Consider the following 22,503-nt stretch of genomic DNA (forward strand, 5'->3'; position numbering starts at 1 on the left):
TGAAAGGAACAAAAAATGAAAATAAAGGAAATGTGCAGTATCTGCTGTATATAAGTACCTTAGCTGTGCAGATGAAGGCATCCAGTTGTGCTGCAAAGAATGCACCATAGCTTTTCTTCTCACTGCACTCCTCCCTGTAGGCATTCATCTTTTGGTCACTGCTATGGATACGCAACTTGCCTGTCTGTCTCTAGGCACTGTGGTTGTATACAAGGGTTGATGTTCCCTGCCTTCAGGTCATGTATGCAGACATCTTTGTAACACAGAGATAGTCTGCCAACAGGCCTGGTGCCAGAAGCCATCTCCACATAGAGCACATCCTTGGAGACCCTGACATATTTCATACTGTGGACATGGCCAGGCCAGCATAGATGTCACTGAGACAGAAGTGTGAACCTAGTCAGATAATAAAATAATAAACATTATTATAAATTATTAATTAATTAATTAATTAATCCAAGAGGTGAGTCAGTTAACGACTCTATATAACACGAGTTCTCTTCAGTTAGTATGCATCCTTTAATCAGGCTGTCTCAGGTACTGTCTGGATGAGGAGTGTGAGGAGCCTTCCACCCAGGAGTTCCCCAGGGAAGATGAAGACTTAGACCCCTGGTCCTGGTGGTGGGACAATGGGGAGGGCTGAGCTGGGTGGTGGTGGAAGCATGAGGGTGGAGTGATCGGGGGGGGGGGGCATTAGAAGGCCTTTCCAGGACAGGGCTGGAGGTTGAGTGTCTTGGTGTGAATGCAGACACAAACAGGGAGGAATCAGAGAGTACACCTGCCATACCTTAGCAGGGTAGTCTCAGTCCTGCTGGCTCTCCTCCTCTCACACACCCATTTAGTAGAGTCCTGCATGTGACCTAGCAATGAGCCAGACAGACCCAGAGGAGGAGCTCATCCCTACGTCACAGTCTCTTGTCTGTTGGGGAGGGCTCCAGAGTGAGAGGCTAGAGGGGAATGGCAGGGCCAGAGCTCAAGTTTCCTTTAACGTCTCAAGCTGAAAGAGTTCAGCCCAGGTGAACTCACTATGTTACTTTCTGTGAATATAAAGGCAAGTGCATTCCAAGCCTCTGGCCTCTTTCTTATTGAGCTGCAGGGGCCTGGCACTTCCCTGTTAGCCCTCATTACAGGCTGTATGGCTAGTTAGAGAATGCAGCATGGACACATTAATGGCAAAATGTGATACTGAATCAGCCTTTCACCTGCTACCTAGACCAGTGTTTCCCAACCTTGGGCCTCCAGCTGTTTTTGGACTACAACTCCCATCATCCCTAGCTAGCAGGACCAGTGGTCAGGGATGATGGGAATTGTAGTTCAAAAACAGCTGGAGGCCCAAGGTTGGGAAACACTGACCTAGACATGCGGATGATTTCTACTGGTTAGGGTTACAGGTCTGGCCTTCAGGGAAGTGGACACTATCTAGATGATTATGTATTAATGGGGCCAGCTTCATTGCAGACTTGTTGGCAACTCATGGAGTTCACCACTTTGACAGGGGAACTGTGCATTCCACTGGCCACAGATAAGACCGGCGGTCCAGTCACTGCACTTACCTATTTAGGGATATAATAAGATTCAGTGGCCCAGACTGAAAAGTTAGTCTGTAAGGTCTGATTGCTCAGTTGCTACAGCAAAAGAAGGCCACATCAAGGCAGGTGCAATCCCGTCTCAGTCACCTGAACTTCACTTGCCAGGTTATAGCCCCAGGCAGAGCCTTTTGCATTTTTCTAGCCCAACTCTAGCCCTCCTGCATATTGGCTCCCCATCATCATGTCAGTCTCACAAAGGCTTTCAAAGTTTATGTATTGGTTTGGCTAAAGTTACTCCAGGATGATAGTACTGGCCTAATATTTCTGGGCAGGAAGTTGCAAAGTGCCACCAGCACTTTAGAAGACTCTACTGTTTTCTAGTAAACTTGGTGTGATTCCTTTTCATTAAATCGTTGAGGCCTAAACACTCTTTCTTGAACATACAGTGGTACCTTGGTTGTTGAATGGCTTGGCTCCCGAACAAATCAGCTCCCAAACACTTCAAACCCTGAAGTTAGTGTTCTGGTTTGCAAATGTTTTTCGGAAGCTGAACATCTGGCACAGCTTCGGCAGTTTCTGATTGAGTGCAGGAAGCTCCTGCAGCCAATCAGAAGCCTTGCCTTGGTTTTCGAACAGTTCCAGGAGTCGAACATACTCCCGGAATGGATCAAGTTCAACAACCAAGGTACCACTGTAAATAGTTTTGTGATGATAACTATATATTTATTTGACTAGTTATAAGAGTTCCTTGAATGCTTGCAAGTAAATTAGTCAATAGGGATCATTTCATATGGGAATGCAGAAGGATATAGCTGAAATCAAGAAGTAATATAATGTTATGTATCTTTATCCAGATGTGACAATGCTTCAGTATATTTTTTCATTGAAACATAAATACACCTGATTAAGAACCAAATCTGTGTCATCTCTACAAAGATAGCTATTGAAGGACCAGAGAGCATATGAAAAAGAACTCAGAAAGTAAATGCCATATAGCCAGCTTTGAGATTTTAATTGTATTAGTTCATTTTTAAGTTGATAAAGCTAGTAAGCCAAAAGGAATCAGAAAAAAGGATTCTGAAAACATATTGATATTAATGTGCTAGATACAGAACAGTTTTGAATTTAAGGGATAATTAAAAATATTACTTTTTAATTTGCAAGGAACTCCATCATAGCTGCAAAAACCTCCACTTTCTTTCCCAAAGTCTCTTGAAATTGTTGTTGTGTTATCCTACCAGAACTATGGGGAAAATATTTGGAAATAACCAGAATACACTGAATGTTTTTAGAGAAAGCCTATTGTCAAAACTGAATAGATTTGAAGATTGTATTTAAAAGGTAAGTTATCATTTTTAATTAACCTTATGTATTCCACTTAGTTATTCTTGGATATGCTAGCTTGTACATTAAATACTATGCCTCTGTTGTATACAGCTTCATTAGAAGAGTTACATGCATACTTACATTATCTACCACTGATATGAATGAAAAAGTACTTAAAAGAAATAAAATTATATTATATGGGAGTCATATATTCAAATGTCTGAAATCTCACTCTAATATAGCACAAGAAATAGACAAAATTATTTTGCATTCTATTGACCTGTTATTTTTATGTTAAACAATTTTTTAGTGAATTCACTTAGAAATCTTTTTAAATGTGTTTGTGATGTTTCCCCAGACGTGGTGTGAGAACGCAGGAACATAGGGGGGGAAAAAAGGGAAACATCTAAAAAGATCTCAGGCTTTCTCAATAAATTACCTGTGATGCATATTAGTTCAGCTGTCTATCCAGGGAGTTTCTATAATTTTGATCCTACACATTTTTATCTAATCATAGCATTATCAATTTCAAGGTTGATACTGTAGTTTCAATACTGTAAATGTCTAGTTTATATATAAATTCTTTTACTTTCTCAAATATTAAGCAACTTTTATTTCTCCCCTGATCACCAAAAACAAATCTTTATACAGGACTTAGAAGATATGAATGAGTCTGAAATAACTGAATTCATCCTCATTGGATTTTCTGGACATCCCAAAACAAAGATAGGATTGGCGGCTTTAATGACCATCATCTACTTAGGAAACATAATCGGAAATGGACTCATTCTGTTTGTAGTCATAGCTGATCCTCGGCTCCATAATCCAATGTACTTCTTCCTTTGTAATCTGTCCATCATTGATATCTGTCTTTGTACATCTTCAGTTCCACAATCTATTGCCAACTGTTTGGTGGACAGACCCGTCATGTCTTTTGCTAAATGTTACATTCAGATGTACACTGGTATATACCTTGGATCAACAGAATGTTTCTTGTTGGCAGTCATGGCTTATGACCGCTATGTTGCCATCTCCAATCCACTCCGTTATATGCTTATCATGAACTGGAAAGTTTGCATTGTTTTGGCTATTGTATCGTGGACAATAGCCTTCTTACTTGCTATTGTTCCCTGTCTTGCAAATCCTGCCCACTTCTGTGGACATAATGAGGTGGATCATTTTGCATGTGAGCTCACAGCCATCATGAAATTAATTTGTTCTAACATGTCTGTGGGACAACTGTCAATGTACTTCACCAGCACCGGCACAATCCTTTTCCCCTTCTGTTTCATCCTTTTTTCATATGCACGTATCCTTGTGGCCATTTTGAGAATCCATTCATCTGGAAGCAGACTGAAAGCTTTCTCTACTTGTGGATCTCACCTAGCTGTGGTGCTGGTGTTCTTTGGAAATGCTATAGCACTATACATCAAACCTCAGTCTAAAGACAAACAGGCTAGTGACAAAATTATTTATATCTTTAATCAAGCACTGGTACCCATGTTAAACCCTTTAATCTACACACTGAGAAACCAGGATGTGTTAGGAGCACTTAAAAAGGTGGTGGGGAAGAACCTGCAGTCATAATATTGGATGAATCTTATGAATTTTAATGGCATTTTAAATTATCATATCACTGTCATGTTTTTAATAAGCTTTTTTAAAAAAAATTCCTTGTAAAGAACTTTATATTTCTGAAATGTGCAATAAAAGGAAATAAAAACATAAAAAATAAAACATAATAATAAGAAACTAAAGCACAAGTTTTGTTGTCATGATGTATGACCTTTTTATCTATCATCTATCTATCTAGTTGTTCTGTAAATCAGATATGGGCTATCCTACCAGAATGATTTAATCTGTTCAATATATTAGAAAGATAAGCTATTAAAATGATAAAGCAGAAATGGTGAATTGGTGGTCCTACAAATGATGTTTGACTCCTTCTCACAGCAGCCTGAGCAACCGTAATAAGTAGTCAGGGATGATAGAAGCTTTAGTCCTGCAATATTTAGAAGTCCACAGGTTCCTCAACCCTATGATAAAGCAAATAATTTGGAAACCAAAAGGCCCAGTTATCAGATGATATCTTCCTATAACCTAGCATTGGATCACCTCTGGTTTCTGGAACTAAATAAGCCCGGCAGAGATCTTAATTTGTTCTGCAAAGTCATGTTTGCCAAGTCAAGCCATGCCCTCCCACCCTACACCTGATGTCAAAAATTTAAATTCTGAGAAGTTATTTAGGATGTATAAAAATGTTCCAAATACTGGCCGAAAGTGTCAAGAAAAATGAAGGGACATTTTATCATGCTTGGTGGACATGTAAAAAAGCTTTTAAAAAGTATTGGATTCAAATACATATGCTGATACAGAGGATTTTGGAGATCAAGTTTCATTTGAAACTAGTACTCTTCCTACTGGGACTAATGGATATAGAATTAGAAAAAGACTGAAACTTTATTTCAATATGTTTCAATATAGCAGAAATACATTTGTTTCAATATAGCAGCAATACATTTATATGCACAGATACCTAAAGTTGAGGATAGTTATTAAAATTACTGGACTTAGCAGAGTTAGTGAAATCAATGTGCTTAATCAGAATAATCACTGTTAATATTTACTAAAGATTGAAAACTTCTTAGAGACTTTTTTCATGAAACAGAAAATGAACTTTTAATATCTGGCTTTGAAAACTGAAAATAATGTTGGTTTATAGAAGGTAGATTTCCTGTTGGGTGTTATCTTGGAGTGGGCATGTTGAATAATTTTCTATATAGCTGGCAGATGAAGAATCAGAAGTTCTCTTTATTTTTATCCCCCCCCCCTTTCCCATTCATTTATTCCCTTCTTTTCTCTATTTCTGCCCTGTGTTTTTATTTAGATTAGCATTTTAGTCTTGATAAAAAGATATCTGATAGTCATATTTGTATCCCCCCCCCAATTTCAATAACATTTACTAAAAAAAGAAAAACAAATAGGCAACTTTTAAGAATTAACACCTACAACTGCAAGGTTATTTTTTAGTCCAATGCACATCCTTGCCATATTTCCAGTCATTTCTTTGGACAAATGAGATACAGCATAATATAGACAACATTTGTGTGTTATATAATAGACCTATAAGCATTTTACAAGTCTAATATATTCTTCCAGAATACCAATAAAATGCAAAATAAACATTAACTTCAGGTGTGTGTGGACGTGTGTGTGTGTGTAAACTAGCATGTATAAAATGTGTATACTTTTTAACATAACACAACTTCTGGAGCACAAAAGATAATAGCAGGCACCCAAAACAATGCCATAATGTTGTCTGCCTAATATCTGTTGGTAGAAAGTTCTAAAGTGCCACCTACACTTTTTTAAGACCAGACTCAGTGGATGCAGGAGGGGATCCGAATAACCCTTGAGTGTGTTCAAGTAAGTTCAGTGGGATTAATTTTGCTCAAGTTGTTGAGGTCTACAGTTTCGTTGTGAAACCTAGTTTTCTGATGATAACTTCAGATTTATAAGTTGGATAGTTGTAGATCTATTTTCACCGCTCTCAAACAAAGTAGTCAGTGGGGATTGTATCATATGGGAATGCGGAAGGGCAAATCAGAAATCAAGAACTAATATAGCACTGTGTATCTTTAGCTGGATGTAACAATGCACACACACAAATACACATACCTGTTGTTTAGGAATTAAACTTATGCTACTTATATAAGGATAATTACTGAAGGCCTGGATAATGTAAGAAAAATAATTAAGAATGTAAAAGTGCTATAGCCAGCTTTCAGACCTTTATTGCTTTCCTTTCTTTTTAATTTGATGAACATAGTGAGTCAAAAGGAATCAGTAACATGGATTCTGAACATGTGTTGTTAGTAATACACTAGATCCAGAACTGTATATTACATTTTTAATTTGCAAAAAATGCCACTATAGCTCCAAACATCTTCTTCTCAGTCTTGCATTATGTTACCAAAATATTCTTGCATTATCTTACCAAAATTGTGGGGGGAAATCTATGACAATGAGCTGATGTTTAAAAAAGCATATTGTCACAACTGAGTAGATTTTTCACCCTCATTTGAAGAGATTTTTTAAAAGGTAAGCTCTTCTTTAATTGACCTGATTATTTGGATTCAACTGTTTCGATTTGTATTGTAAACAACTCTGTGATCCTTGGATGAAGAACAATATATAAATGTAATAATAATTATGAAAATAATATACCTCTGTTCTATAAAGCTTCATTAAAAGTGTCACAATGCATCAGTCCAACTGAAATCCCTGGAAGGTTTAAAGATTTAACTTTGACAAAGCCTTACCCATTTTTAACCTTCATCTGAAAGGGATGAAAATCAATGAAATAATAATCTGGGATGCTTCCAGCCAACTGAAAACAGTTTTTCCCCCTTCCTCTTGCAACTGTTAAAAATGTTTTAGAAACATGCTGGGGAATTTTAAAATGTGCCTTAAATGAAAACGTTGTTTTGTTTTTTATTAGTGTCCATTTGAAAGTGTAGAAACATTACATAGTTCTAGATAAAATGGAAGATAACATAACAAGAGAAAATAGCTTTAAAAACCCCATTTCACATGTAAATTATAATTAGATAGCATAGCATAGTTACCTTATACTGAGTCACACTATTAGGCCATTTAGCTCATTATCTTCTATGCTGACCGACAGTGACTCTTTGGGGTTTCAGACAGGGAGCGTTTTTGTCCCTATTTGAAGATTGAATTAGGAACCATCTTCACACAAAGCAGATGCTCTTCCATTGAGCTGCAGCCCTCCTTCCTAAATTATCAGATATTATGACGTTAGGTATATGCATATAACATGAATGCCTATTGGTATCAATCATTTTGGCTGAATAGTGTTTTGTGTATTTGGTCTACCAAAGGGACGTGGGTGGCAATGTGGTCTAAACCACAGAGCCTAGGGCTTGCCAATCAGAAGGTCGGATGATATTTATTCATCTTCGGGTTTTTCAGTTTAGTCTGGCAGATCTATTGTACTGCTATTGTTAGAGTCATATTTTAATTTGTAATTATTTCTAATAAATCCCAGTACAAAACCAGGAGCCATATGTAAATGAATTGGTTTCCTTTCTATTGAACAATTCTACAGTTGGAATTAGGAGAATTTTACAGAAATATTTGTGTTTCATTGGATATTGGATATATTAAATTAACTGTATTGCTTTGGAATCAAGGCCAGAATGGGCTTCATGAATTTTCTGATCTTAACCTCCTTTGTGACAATAATTATAAATGGACTCATAGTCTTACGTAGTTGCTAAGTTGAATGCACATTTTTCCATGGTTGACACTGTTTTACCACCACTTCATTCTCATAAGCTATTGCTGTTTAGTGGACAGACCTATCATGCCATTAACCAGGTGTATGTTGCAATCTCCAGTCCCATATATTACGTATATGATCATCATGAAATAATATGTTTGCATTGCAATGCATGCCTCATGTACATCAACTTGCAGTTGGTAGCTGTGCCCTTGTATTGTCTCATGCACTTCATATTTCCTACTGTTTCAAGCTTTGCTGATTCAGTAAATTAATTTGGACACAGTGATACATAACATGTAGCATGTGAGGTTTCATTAAATAGATCTACTCAGCTAGCATATTGGACAAACTGGTTATGAAGTACATGTACTCCCCCCCCCCAAAGTCTCTTTCCCCACAATATCACTGGGTTTTTTGTATATCAGTTCATGGTATTATTATTATTATTATTATTATTATTATTATTATTATTATTATTATTATTATTATTCTGCCCTATACCCAGAGGTCTCAGGGTGGTTCACAGGGTGGTTCACAGAATAAAATCAAAATATAAAGCCACAAAATACATAATCAAAATAAAAAACAACAACAACCCCCCCCCTCTTGATTATCTATTTAGCTATCAGTTCTATAGTTCATATCCTAAAAATTGTTGATGCAATTTAATGGTATCAGTATCTTGGTTCACAATATTCATATAAATTCGATTTATATATAAGTTATATATGGTTAATCATCTAGCTTTCTCAGATATTGAATATCTTTAATATCTTCCTTTATCACCCCCAAAAATCTTTCTGCAGAACGTATAAATGAATGAGACTGACATCACTGAATTCGTCCTCATTGGCTTCTCTGGACATCCCAAAACAAAGATAGGATTGGCGGCTTTAATGACCATCATCTACTTAGGAAACATAATCGGAAATGGACTCATTCTGTTTGTAGTCATAGCTGATCCTCGGCTCCATAATCCAATGTACTTCTTCCTTTGTAATCTGTCCATCATTGATATCTGTCTTTGTACATCTTCAGTTCCACAATCTATTGCCAACTGTTTGGTGGACAGACCTGTCATGTCTTTTGCTAAATGTTACATTCAGATGTACACTGGTATATACCTTGGATCAACAGAATGTTTCTTGTTGGCAGTCATGGCTTATGACCGCTATGTTGCCATCTCCAATCCACTCCGTTATATGCTTATCATGAACTGGAAAGTTTGCATTGTTTTGGCTATTGTATCATGGACCATGGCCTTCTTACTTGCTATTGTTCCCTGTCTTGCAAATCCTGCCCACTTCTGTGGACATAATGAGGTGGATCATTTTGCATGTGAGCTCACAGCCCTCATGAAATTAATTTGTTCTGACAAGGCTGTGGGACAACTGACAATGTACTTCACCAGCACCTGCACAGTCCTTTCCCCCTTCTGTTTCATCCTCTTTTCGTATGCACGTATCCTTGTGGCCATTTTGAGAATCCATTCATCTGGAAGCAGACTGAAAGCTTTCTCTACTTGTGGATCTCACCTAGTTGTAGTGCTGGTGTTCTTTGGAAATTCTATAATCACATATATCAAACCTCAATCTAAGGACAGTCATACTATTGATAAAATTATTTATATCTTTAATGCAGCACTGATACCTATGTTAAACCCTTTAATCTATACACTGAGAAACCAGGATGTGTTAGGAGGGCTCAAAAGGCTGGTGGAGAAGAAACTGCAGTGAAAGTGTTGATTGAATCTAGTGTGTTTAGACATTATTTTAAACTGTCATGACACTTATATTTTCAGTTTTCTTTGGGTGAAAGGGAGGGGGTAATGGAGCTGCATTAATATTTTTCTAAACAGAGTGAATAATATTGATAATAATAGAAATAGAAACAAAAAGATAGGTTTCATTTATATAACATATCCACTGTATATACTCAATTACTCAATCCAGTGGTTCTATAAATCCTGAGAGCAGAATATATTCAAATAATGAACAAATTCTCTATAGCAAATTAAGCTCTGGGGAGAATGCATAATATGAACCTATGAGGACTTTAAAAAGAAAAATGCATTCCAATACATAGTGATGAGAAAAATGCTTTACCCATGAGGATATCCTCATGGGTAAAGCATTTCTTCTAGCCAATTTTATCTGTGCAAAAGAACTTACAGAACCTAAATGAAGCAGCCCATAGGCAGAGCTTTTTTTCAGCTGGAACTCACCAGAACCCAGTTCCAGCACCTCTCAGGTGGGTACCATTGCCATTCTAGGAGAAAAAGGAAGGTGTTCATGCTGAGTTCTGGCACCTCTTTTTCTAGAACAAATAATTAAAAAATGGCACTGCCCATGGGCAAGGCTTTATCAATATACCAGCAGTGATTCAATTCGAAACCCAGCATTCAGAAATCATCTGGATGCACAGGGAAGCAGGCAGAAAGCAGATTCAGTGTCACATTTTGACAAAGGTGCAGCAGGATCTGATCAACTTCATTGTGATACAAAGAGGCATACCACATTGAGCATAATTTAAGTGGGATTACATCATTCACAGACACACCCGCCCCCTGCCTAGGATATGACAGATTGTGAAATACTTGCCCAGAACCTTTTTGGATATGATGCCCAAAGTATGCACCTGAAAATCCCCTAGGGGTGGGTCCATGCAGGGGTCAGAAATCCTCTCTGTGGCTCTCTCTCTTTCTGCAGCAATGTCAGGGTGCTCCCTGAATAAACTCTGGTTGGAAGCCTCATGGCAACTGTGCTCACCCATCACTGGGATCCTCAAATCTTGGGTGGAACCATCCAAGATATATTGAGTGGCTTGATGGTTCGCATAAAGTTAACACAGAGGGTATACAGCCACTAACTTGATAGGTATGGAGGCTATAAACCGGTCCTGAAAGACTTACATTGGCTCCCAGTACGTTTCTGAGCACAATTCAAAAGTGTTGGTACTGACTTTAAAGCCCTAAATGGCCTTGGTTCAGTATACCTGAAGGAGTGTCTCCACCCCCATTGTACAGCCCAGACACTGAGATCCAGCTCTGAGGGCCTTCTGGCGGTTCCCTCCCTGAGAGAAGTGAGGTTACAGGAAACCATGCAGAGGGCCTTTTTGGTAGTGGTGCTCACCCTGTGGAACGCCCTCCCATCAGATGTCAAGGAAATACACAACTATCTTACTTACTGAAGGCAGCCCTGTTTAGGGAAGTTTTTGATGTTTGATTACAGGTAGGTAGCCGTGTTGGTCTGCTGCAGTCGAAACAAAATTTTAAAAAAATCCCTTAGAGACCAACTAAATTTGTTATTGGTATGAGCTTTCGTGTGCATGCACACTTCTTCAGATTATGAATTCTTCAGATGTATCTGAAGAAGTGTGCATGTACACAAAAGCTCATACCAATAACAATCTTAGCTGGTCTCTAAGGTGCTACTGGAAGGAATTTTTTAAATTTAATTTTAATATTTGATGTTTTATTGTGCTTTTATTTGTTAAATCATTTTTATTAATTTCCCAATAAAAAACATCCAATTAACATATCAAATCATAATCAAATAAAAAGGGGAGAAAACTAAAATAAAAAGGTCAAATTATCTTACAAATTGTAATTATTAATTTTTCAGGCTTCCCATAGTCTGGACCTTGAAGCATAACTCCAAATCTCAATTCTGCCTCTTGTTGTTGTTTCCATATTTCCACATCTCAATTATGGGACGCGGGTGGCGCTGTGGGTAAAAGCCTCAGTGCCTAGGGCTTGGCGATCGAAAGGTCGGCGGTTCGAATCCCCGCGGCGGGGTGCGCTCCCGTTGCTCGGTCCCAGTGCCTGCCAACCTAGCAGTTTGAAAGCACCCCTGGGTGCAAGTAGATAAATAGGGACGCTTACTAGCGGGAAGGTAAACAGTGTTTCCGTGTGCTGTGCTGGCTCGCCAGATGCAGCTTTGTCACACTGGCCACGTGACCCAGAAGTGTCTCCAGACAGCGCTGGCCCCCGGCCTCTAGAGTGAGATGGGCACACAACCCTAGAGTCTGTCAAGACTGGCCCGTACGAGCAGGGGTACCTTTACCTTTAAGTTCATGTCTCTGTCTCTGCGATTCTCAATCATGTTAGAAATCATATATCCTTTCGTCCGTCGAGTATAGCTTTATTTGTGTAATATACTTTTCCAACTGTCTTTTTGCTAGTGCAGCTTCAACTGGCTCCATTCCAATCTGGGCTGTTATCCAACTCTCTGAAGTTTAATGTCACGGCAACTCCCAAATCATTAATCCTTCCAGTCCAAGCTGTTGTCCAAACCTTTCTTTTGAGATTTAAAAATACAGTACCTTCCACATTATTGAGTTATTCTTCATAATTATTAAGCAGGCTGTTTGCTATGTTGCAATATATCAGTCATTTGGCGATCAATCAGCCTTCCTGACTGTTTTAAAAAACAATATTTCACAATAAAATGGCATGTTGAAATTACATGCCTGGGGAGGCTTGTGGAAACAAACAAACAAACAAAAAAGGGTTTCAAGAGGTGCCAAAAACAAGACTATGAAGGTGCTTGCCTGCTATTACTGTTCAGACCAGCCCTTCCAATGTGCAACTTAGTGAGAGTGAGCAACAGGGAAGAGACAGAGGCGATGGAACCAGAAAACACAGTTGTGCACTTTTTCTTATATGACTGCAATTAGATGGTGGTGAATGCTAGGGTCCATGTCACTCCAGTATAAATTCTAAAAGTGACCCACTATGCCTCAATAGATATTAATGCAACACTTTAATGAGTTTGATTACTAGCCCCGTTCACATTAGCACACGCCCTAATCTGTGAAGATCTTCAAATAAATAAAGGCAAAAATGAAGCTGGCGATATCCATAGACCATCCTATGGCCTCCTTTGTGAGGATGTTGACTCTCCTTCCATGGATTTTTTTTTAATATAATTTTTATTAACAGGCCAATCAAATCACATTAATTCCAAATCACATTAGTTCCAAATTATACAGCCAGATTTTTAAAATTTTGTTGGGGGTGCCCATACTTCAAGCTCCGAAAGGGATCCAAACATCACTCTTGCTGCTGCTTTAATTAAACAGTTCTGTTCAGATAGTCTCTTTGTTATTTTCCTCATCTTCTTGTTGTTATCATATATTCCTTTCTTTGTGATCTCTGATAATCTTCACAAGCGGGTTGAAAACAAACATATCCTGTGTGGGTTTTACACTCTCCAAGAGTCATATCATATAAAGGACAGACACCATTTCCACACCTCTGTAAATAACATTCCCACAGTCTGTCCATTGATTCCCACAGGCTTGCCAATCTATATCTCAGGGGGCCCTGCCAGGTCAAGATCACATTCCAATAACCATACATTCACATTCCGATGACCCTGGTCCTCCTCCCCCTCATCCTCCTATGGGCAAGCCTGTCTTAACGAAACTCCATTTGTAACTGCGTCATAAAACTTTTTTTCCATTCCCCGATGTTTCCACCAGTCCTCTCTTTGATCAGTAATTCATTTCCACACAGTTCTTAATCTCCTGCTTGTGATTAGTAATTTGCAATGATTCTTCTCTCTGGAGGGGAGGGTTATTGGTACTCACATAAGACAAAAAAAGAAAAGAAAAGTCCCCCCCCCCTTTCCAACATACCAATCTTTTCATGATGATTCTTCACTTGATTTATTGTCCAGCCCGTCGCTCCGCTCACAGAGATCCCATTAATCAGCAGTCTTTACTCCCGGTCTTCACTTGATGTATGTGCATTAGCTTCTTTCCAATTATATATTTCCAATTATATTTTTCGAGCTAATGCTAACCAGTGCGCGATTAAAGACAGCGTCAGGGATAGCCGACCTCACCCAAGGACTTCGTGCCAAGTGCCCTCACCCCCTTCTTTCGAATCCGGGGGTGAATTATGGACACAGCTGGCAAGGCAGTCCCCCCCATTCCCTTGGGGGGGCAAGGGAGGCTGCATACTCCCATATCAGCCTCTTAATTACCTCGTGTGGGTCGGAGAGATGTTATTGTCGGCCATCTTTCAATGCGCCCCCTGGTGGCCCCCTCTGTGGATGTTTTTTAAGTCATTTGTTATGGATGCTTTATTTGAGATTCCTGCATCACAAAGGATTGGACTAGATGAACTTCTGGGTTGCTTTCAACTCTATAATTCTATGATTCTATATTTCTGGGTACATTCAGGAATTAAGGCTCTTAAACAAACAATCTTGTGAATGCATGGATATTAGAAGCTCCTTTTCAGTGTGTTCATTTTGACTCTAATTACCCTATACACAGCAAAGAAGAACACAAGGAGTTTCTTGCTGGGACAGGAAAAAGCCCATTTAATCCAACATCTTGTTTTCCAAAGAGACTATGGGAGGCTCACCAGCAGGACCTGTCCAACACAAGTTTTCCTTCAGATTAAGCATTATGTAGGTCTATATTCCTGCAGAGTGGCATGAAAGTTTGTATTGTTTAAGAATATACTTGAGAATGCTGATTCATTCCCCTGGGATTATGCACCAATGGGAGTGAAGAGGGAGAGTATTCATTAAAAATAGCAAGCAACTAAGGAACAAAGTCAAACAAAGTCCCATTGGGCTTTTTCTACTGTTGTATGGATGCATAAGAACAACAACAACAACAAAATAGTTGGGTTTTTGTTCTGTGGAACACAAAAGAAGACTTTATTAATGCAAGTATTTATTGTGGGGCTGCACAGGGACAATTCTGCAAATTTTCAATTATGATGCCATCATGAAAGAGATGCAAAATGCATCCTCTTATACGGTATCTAGTTTTACTTAATTTTCTTATTATTATTATTATTTTGAAATCTCATAAAAGATTATGTTGAATTAGTTTTCCTAGTTGCCATTCAAACATCTTTAGATTTTTCTCATTGTTCCACATACTGATTGGATGCAATTCCCATGTAATTTAAAGAATCCTGCTTCTTGATTTAATAACAAATGCAGACACAGGACATCCACAGAGCCTTAAAGGGCAAAAGCATTTAAAGGTATTGTTGTGTTTTCATTTCATTCTTTATTTCTCTTGCCAAATTTATCCAGCTGAAAGATGCTGCGCTCTGTTTTGACAAACTGTGAGTATTCAAACTGCAATCAGATGAAGCAAAATCGCTTGGATCTAGATTTGCTTTTAGGCAATTCACATATTGCAGTTTCTAGGGTATATAAAGTGAATTACTTGAGTTCATATTTCTGAGAGAGATCCAGTAGGGATGTGTGTGTTTGTTTTGCGGTGGCAGGTGTCCAGAGAGTGAGAGAGATTCTCAGCAGAGTTTTAAAGGATTTTCTTGAAGGTATTCAAAACTAAATGACAAAAAATAATCACGTTTCAATGCTACTGGTTGTGCTTCCTATTTTATACTTTATAAAATTCATGTCTGCCTAATAAAATAGTCTTTCCACTGAAATGCTATATTGGATATTATGCCAGTGCACTCATCCTAATACAATTGTTCATTTATTTTAATGGTTTCACGGTAGTGGTTTATTTTGTTATTGGTATTTCTAAATTTTTCCTTCACTTTTCCTGTAATTAAGTTCTAGAGAACTATATCAGCTTCACTAATGGCATTGAAGTGTTGTTGCTGTTTTTCAATTATTCCTAAAGTGGAAAGTGAGGTTTTCCAATGCACAGCAATACAAACTTAAGTTATCATGAATAAAATTCTTAACAGCTCTAGATGTACTGGTTCATTTTAAAAAAAAAATCATGTAAAACATATTTCCAAAATAAGTGGGCATAACTATCAAATATGCGTTAAAGCTGTCCTAAGAGATTCACATCTCCAACATTATTATTAATGTCATTTGGATGTATCTCATTTAACATAGGTGGAGAAAGATATATTGTTTGTAAGGTGAGTTTTAGTTCAGTTGTTTCATCACCATGCAAATGTTTCAACATAGACTGCAATCCTATACCCACTTACCTTAGAGTAGCTCCAGCCAAACTGAATGGAGCTTACTTCTAAGTAGATATGCCCAGGGATGTGCTTTGAATCGCTTAATGATTTAGCATAATTTATATTCCGAACCTGCAACAAAAGCTATATTTCCAAGGTGCCCCAACAACCAAAGCTATTTCATAAATAAAGATAAAAAGTTTACTGGAAAATGGTTCTTTTTGTAAATTAATGGAATAATAAAATCATAGCTAAGCAACATTCATTTATTTATTTTCTTAAGAAAAGGTAAATAATTAATACTTTATAATAATTTTATTTTAACTATATTTACATCTTTATTAATCTTGTCTATAAATTTGAGTAATTTTTTTCGTTTTTCGTTTACCAAAAATGCATTTTTGTTTTTGTTTTTTATATAACACATTTATAAACTTAGAAAGCCCTAAACAAATACATTTTGGATTACATTTTATTGCTTTCAAAGTATTGTTTTTCATAATTTAATCAAGAATCTCCTACACTCACTTGAATAAAAAGAATGCATGCAAATAATTATACAATGTGAATTATTTTTCGTATGATACTTGAAGAGAAGTACCGTATTTTTTGCTCTGTAAGACTCACTTTTTCCTTCCTAAAAAGTAAGGGGAAATGTGTGTGCGTCTTATGGAGCGAATGCAGGCTGCGCAGCTATCACAGAAGCCAGAACAGCAAGAGAGATTGCTGCTTTCACTGCGCAGCGTTCCCTCTTGCTGTTCTGGCTTCTGAGATTCAGAATAATTTTTTTCTTGTTTTCCTCCTCCAAAAACTAGGTGCATCTTGTGGCCTGGTGCGTCTTATAGAGCGAAAAATATGGTAATATTTTAACACTAACTTTCTGATTAAATAAAATAAATAATGCATCATAAGAAAAAGCCATCCTCCCCTCTGACTGAAAGGCTTACTTGCATAACATTTTTGTAATTTGACCGTGGCCTTGATTTAGATTAATTCCTTTCTCTATGTCTTTGCAGATAATACTGAATTCAGGATATGGAAGAGGAAAATGAGACGACAGTGACTGAGTTTGTCCTTATCGGCTATTCTGGTAGACCAAAGACAAGGATAGGATTACTCGTTTTCATAACTGTTGTGTATTCTATAACAGTGGTGGGAAATGGCCTCATCATCTTGGTGATTGCAGGTGATCCTCGACTGCACAACCCCATGTACTTTTTCCTCAGTAACCTTTCCCTCCTTGACATTGTATATTCAACATCTTCAGTCCCACAGTCCATTGCAAACCTTCTGGTAGACAAGCCCACCATGTCCTATACAATGTGTTACTTGCAAATGAGCATTAGTGTTGGCTTGGGTGTGACTGAATGCTTCCTTTTGGCCATCATGGCTTATGATCGGTATATAGCCATTTCCAGTCCACTACATTACACAATAATAATGAGCAGGAAGTTTTGTATTCAGTTAGCAGCTGGGACATGGTCAAGTGGCTTATTCTTGGGGGTAATCCCCATTTATACAATGCCAGCTCGCTTTTGTAAACAAAATGTGATTGACCATTTGACATGTGAACTCAAAGCAGTTTTGAAGTTGGTTTGCTCAGATACTTCCATGAACCAACTGGTGATGTTCTTAACTGGCGTTCTTACCTTGCTTGCACCCTTTGCCTTTATCATTTTCTCATATTTGCGTATTGTTGTGGCAATTTTGAGAATTCATTCATCCGGTGGGAGACTGAAGGCTTTCTCCACATGCGCATCCCACTTGACAGTAGTAACAATCTTCTATGGCACTGCTATATTCTCGTATCTCCGACCACAAACTAAAAGTACCCATGAATTAGACAAGATAATTTCTGCCTTCTATGGAATTGTGACTCCCATGTTAAATCCACTCATATATACACTCAGGAATCAGGAAGTAAAAGGAGCATTAAAAAGACTTGTGGGAAGAAAAGAGAAATAATAATTAAAAAATGAGCATAGAGATATAGTGAACAGAATTAAGTTCTCATAGGTGCTGCTACTTTTGAACAAGCCTTTATCCACTGGTATGTTCTACTTGATTGTGATAAAAAAAAAAATCAATGGCACCACTATATTCTATTATTTTCTACCCCCTAGTTAAATCTACTGGGGATGTAGAATTAAGCTTATGTTGTGCAATGATCTCTGCAAGTGCGATTGAATTTTCCTTTCTTCTCTCCCCATGCTTTCTCCACACTCCTCCCAGTTGACTCTGAAGGATTGGGGATGATACTAAGCAAGTTTCTGGGGTGCACAGGGGAAGGAGAGGTTGGGACTTGCAAAAGTTGTTCCAGTCATGCAGTGATTGAGGTCACAACCATACCATATATTAAAAGCACATTGCTTCCCTCAAAGAAACATGGTAATTGTAGTTCCATTTCACTTGCAGTAGGACCCACTGAGCATAGTGGGCCATACTACTAATTGAATAAGCATGCACACAATTGCACTGTAAATTAATTAGAAGTGGACTTATAATGTTGGTTGTGAGTACTAACTCTTCGCTTCACAACCTTATGTACTTTTTTCCTCATGATCTCTCCTTCTCTTGTAGCTAATATTTTTCACCTTTCAGAGCACAGTTTCTAGAAAACCTGTAATTTCATTTGTCAAATGTGTTGCTCAAATAACCAGGGTGCTTTTCTAGGGCATAGCTCAAAGCAGTCAGAGATTATAAACATTTATGAGCAGTATGCTTCTTTCTTTCCTTTATTTTCCTGTGTTATATATTCAATATGAATGTAAGAATCAGAAACAGATGGTACAGGACTCAAGGACATGCCTTCTTGCTATGGCTGGTTCTATGTCAGTCAATGAAGTCTAATATTTATGGGCACCATACTTCTGAGGATCTTGCACTTCTAAATATCATATCTCAGTTGGTCAGCTGCTTGTTTTTCATGCTTCTCCCCCTTCTTATTTCCCAATCCTTCCATTTTAACTCATGGAGAAGTAATTGAAACTTGTAAAAGAGCTTGGAATTAGAATATGGTTGCTCAGTAGCATTCTTCAGAGGTCCATGCCTATGTGATTAGATTTTTGCAAGAAGGAGAGTGGGGGGAAGTCCATCTGCCCTGTTCTTTCATTGAATTCTAACCACGCAAAGCGTGTTCTCCCTAAAATGAGAGCACGGGTTGCGGTGTGGGCTGCCAGGCCAGCCCTCTGTTGCCAGGGAGGTTAATGGTTATTGCCTGGTGCAATGATTGGCTGACTAGGTTGCTGGGGCAAATGGCTTGTAGCAAATTGGTGGGTGGGACCATAGTCTTTAAATATTGGGGCACTCTGGCTTTTGCTTTCTCTTTAGCAGAGTGCATCAGATCGCCCGCCCGCCCTGTGTTCTGGTTGACCTTGCTTTGCCTGTCATGGGGTCGTCTGCCTTGGGGCAGGGGCCTAGTAGGAATTTTACCATTTGGCTGATTGGCTGGTGCCACTTGGTTTTTGCCTACTACTTAGCAATTCGTCACAACTTGTAAGGTTGCGGTTAGGCATTGGTTATAAAAAGCTGGTGGTGGAGGGGTCAGGATAGGCTGTGCCTACCCCTCCAATGGTGCGCGAAGGGAATTCCATTAAAGGAATCCTGGGGCTTGCCATGATTTTGTCCAATCCCTGAAATGGGACCAGGGCCGGCAAGCCTTGGGGAGCTGGTTGGGTGAGCGGTGAGGGCTGTCGCTCAGCTCAACTGATCCCCAACATTGTCTTTCCCTTCACTGGCTTCCGATGGAGTTCGGAATGTCAGTTCTGTCCCAAGCGGGGGGACAGATAGTCATAACCAATGTCTAAGCAACCACTCACAGATTTTGTATTTTAATAAAGTTGTGGCCAAAATAGTGCCCAAAAACCTTAAATTTAAATTACGTGTGTTTTGTGAATTATTTTGAGGGGTGGCTTGGGGACCTACACACGCAACTATATATCATTTCATAAACTGGGAGCTGAAATACTTTGGGGAGATTACTCTGTTCTCCACACAGTTTAGAATCCTGGACTGTAAGGGTCCTAAATCACAGTGGAGCCTACTAGGGATGTTGAAGATGTGGAAATGGCTGATATTCCCATATTCATCCTGTGTCCAGAACAGAAATCAATCAACCCAGTGACTAGAAATCGGTAATAACTGTTGTTATTTAATGACACTGTGCAATGGACATGTAATGTATGACATCCCCTGCTGTTTAATTTGTGTGCCCCCCCTTTTGCAATGACAATAAATGCTGTGGAAATAAAGTATGTTATTTATGTAAATTTGTAACATACATAAATGAAGCTTAAAAAAAATTATGTAAATTGCATTGAATAGTGAATGAGCTATTAATTAATAAAATTGATTAATAAATAAGATTGACCCCTAGAGCCAACATAACAGATTCCAAGCTATGATAAAGCCCGTCATCTACACACTCAGAAATCGGGAAGTAAAAGGAGCATTAAGAAGACTTGTGGGAAGCAGAAAGGTGCCACAGTAAAAGTATATTTCAAAAGGGAGCAATGCTTTACTGGACCTGTTCTGATCATATTGCTAATAAAAGATTATTGCAAATCTAGTTGACTTGTCAAAGGTAAACATTTTTAGGTAGAAGTATCTCCATCCATGTCATTCAGTGGCCAACCTATTCAAATTCTAAGGAAATGTATGTAGATAAAGGGAATTTGGAAATCAGCTCATCATGAAATGAAACAGTGAGGGGGATGAGTTTGGAACTGCTGTGAAACACAGGAACATTGAAAGTCACCTTATACAAGCTCAGACCACTGATCCATGTGGTCCGGCATTGTCTTCATTGACTGGTAGCAGATTTCCAGGATTTCAGGCAGGGTAATTTGCAACCCTACCTGGAGGTGTTGGGAAATATTTCGTGTACAATGTACTCTACTGCTGTGTTATGGACCACCCCCACATATAACACACTAGATTTCTTTATTTTTCTTTGCAATATGAACAGATACAGATGAAACTCTGTATTGCATGAGTGTTCTTGAGGCTGCTGAATCAATGAGGCTCATGGGACTATGTACCCAAGGGAATGCAGAATAAGAATGTAAACTAACTAAGGAAAAAAACTGAGAGAAGGGCTTTTCTTTCCAAGAACATATATCTACTGCCTTCTGCAATGCCCTTCTCTCTACTGGGAACATTTGGAACTTTCCAAGGATCAGAAACTGATACTCTATTAATGCAACCCTTTATCCTGTGTACCCATAATGTTATAAAACCTTTTCAGATTAAGGATCCACCTTTACCTCAAATATTAATTTTTCAAGCTGCTTCTTATTTATTTATTTTTTACCTTCCATAAAAGACTGCTCTGGAGGGCCATCTTGGGTCTGGCTGCGAACCCTGAGTGGATCATGATGCACCAGGTGAAGACCAGTGGTTAAAAAATGTCAACTCTCAGTTTAATAACAAATGCTGATGGAGGACACCCAAAATGCTTTGAGGGTCAAAGGCGTTTGAAGGTATTCACTGTCTATTTTTAAAGTATATTTCTATATATATTGAACGAGCAACCGTCTCTTTTTAAAAGAGAAAATGAACTTGAAAGATGTATTCAGCTTGTAAATTTATTGGGAAGATGAAACAAAAATAAAAACAAAAATTCAAATGAGCAAACAGCAATCGATTTATCCGCATTTACTGGTTTGGGCATCCATTGTAAGCACACACAAAATGCAGTCCCACAAATCTTATTTGTTTGATCACTTTATGAAAAGCTTAGAGTATATCTGAATGAATTCAGTATGTCTTTACTTATGATTAATAATAATAAAAATAGGCGGGCTCAGGGTGTTGGATGCAATCCTATATGAACTTACCTTCACAAGTCCTTTTAAACTCTGATGTTAGTGGGACTGAAATTGGAAGCAGCAGTATAATTATAATGTTATGGAGGTTTGCAGAAGAAGAGTTTTCCACCATCCTTCTGCAGCTCTTTTGGAGAGTCAGGGAGATTCCCTGAACAATGTATTGCTTCAGTGGCAGGGGAAATCACAAAAGTGTAACTTGAATCCTGAGTTAAATGAATTTAAGTAAGTTAGCATTAACTTTCTCCCATTAGTCCAACTAAATTCAAAGTACAAGATTTAGTTATTAATTGGACTGTGTGATCTTTTCTGCATTCTCCAGAAAGATCAAAAGTTGCCCTTCATTTTTAGTGCCTCTTCCCAATGCATCCATCAGGAAATACTTATATTCATTACTTAAAAATAGCACTCATTCAGGATAGTTCCATCATTTCACTGTACTTAGGCAACATTTTTATCTTTTCAAATGATACTGGGTAAATTTCGTCGTCTTGCTGGAAAACTTCCGTGTGACCATAATTTCTGAATTATTAATGCAGCTTTTCTAAAACATGTACCGTATTTTTCGCTCTATAAGACGCACCAGACCAC

The 22,503-nt window shown here is 38.2% G+C and overlaps 3 protein-coding genes across 3 annotated transcripts; all 3 read left to right on the plus strand.

Moving 5' to 3' along the window:
* The first annotated feature begins 510 nt into the window (after nucleotides 1-510).
* On the plus strand, nucleotides 511-4,442 carry LOC114582940 (olfactory receptor 13H1-like). The gene is made up of 2 exons (XM_077918257.1): nucleotides 511-537; nucleotides 3,507-4,442. The coding sequence occupies exons 1-2, from the start codon at nucleotides 511-513 to the stop codon at nucleotides 4,440-4,442; spliced, it is 963 nt and encodes a 320-aa protein (XP_077774383.1).
* Nucleotides 4,443-8,978: 4,536 nt separating this feature from the next.
* On the plus strand, nucleotides 8,979-9,899 carry LOC114582939 (olfactory receptor 13H1-like). The gene has a single exon (XM_077918258.1). The coding sequence runs from the start codon at nucleotides 8,979-8,981 to the stop codon at nucleotides 9,897-9,899; it is 921 nt and encodes a 306-aa protein (XP_077774384.1).
* Nucleotides 9,900-17,122: 7,223 nt separating this feature from the next.
* LOC114582938 (olfactory receptor 13H1-like) lies at nucleotides 17,123-18,052 on the plus strand. The gene has a single exon (XM_028704286.2). It carries the CDS (start codon nucleotides 17,123-17,125, stop codon nucleotides 18,050-18,052), a length of 930 nt encoding a protein of 309 aa, XP_028560119.2.
* The last annotated feature ends 4,451 nt before the right edge of the window (nucleotides 18,053-22,503 follow it).

This window comes from Podarcis muralis, chromosome 13 (genome assembly GCF_964188315.1).
Source record: "Podarcis muralis chromosome 13, rPodMur119.hap1.1, whole genome shotgun sequence".
NCBI lineage: Eukaryota > Metazoa > Chordata > Lepidosauria > Squamata > Lacertidae > Podarcis > Podarcis muralis.

Bases quoted from the DNA above. Each gene is read 5' to 3' on its own strand.
- LOC114582940 (XM_077918257.1), top strand. From the start codon at position 511: ATGCATCCTTTAATCAGGCTGTCTCAG. The intron at 538-3,506 runs GTACTGTCTGGA...ATCTTTATACAG, and splicing joins CTTTAATCAGGCTGTCTCAG to GACTTAGAAGATATGAATGA.
- LOC114582939 (XM_077918258.1), top strand. From the start codon at position 8,979: ATGAATGAGACTGACATCACTGAATTCGTCCTCATTGGCTTCTCTGGA.
- LOC114582938 (XM_028704286.2), top strand. From the start codon at position 17,123: ATGGAAGAGGAAAATGAGACGACAGTGACTGAGTTTGTCCTTATCGGC.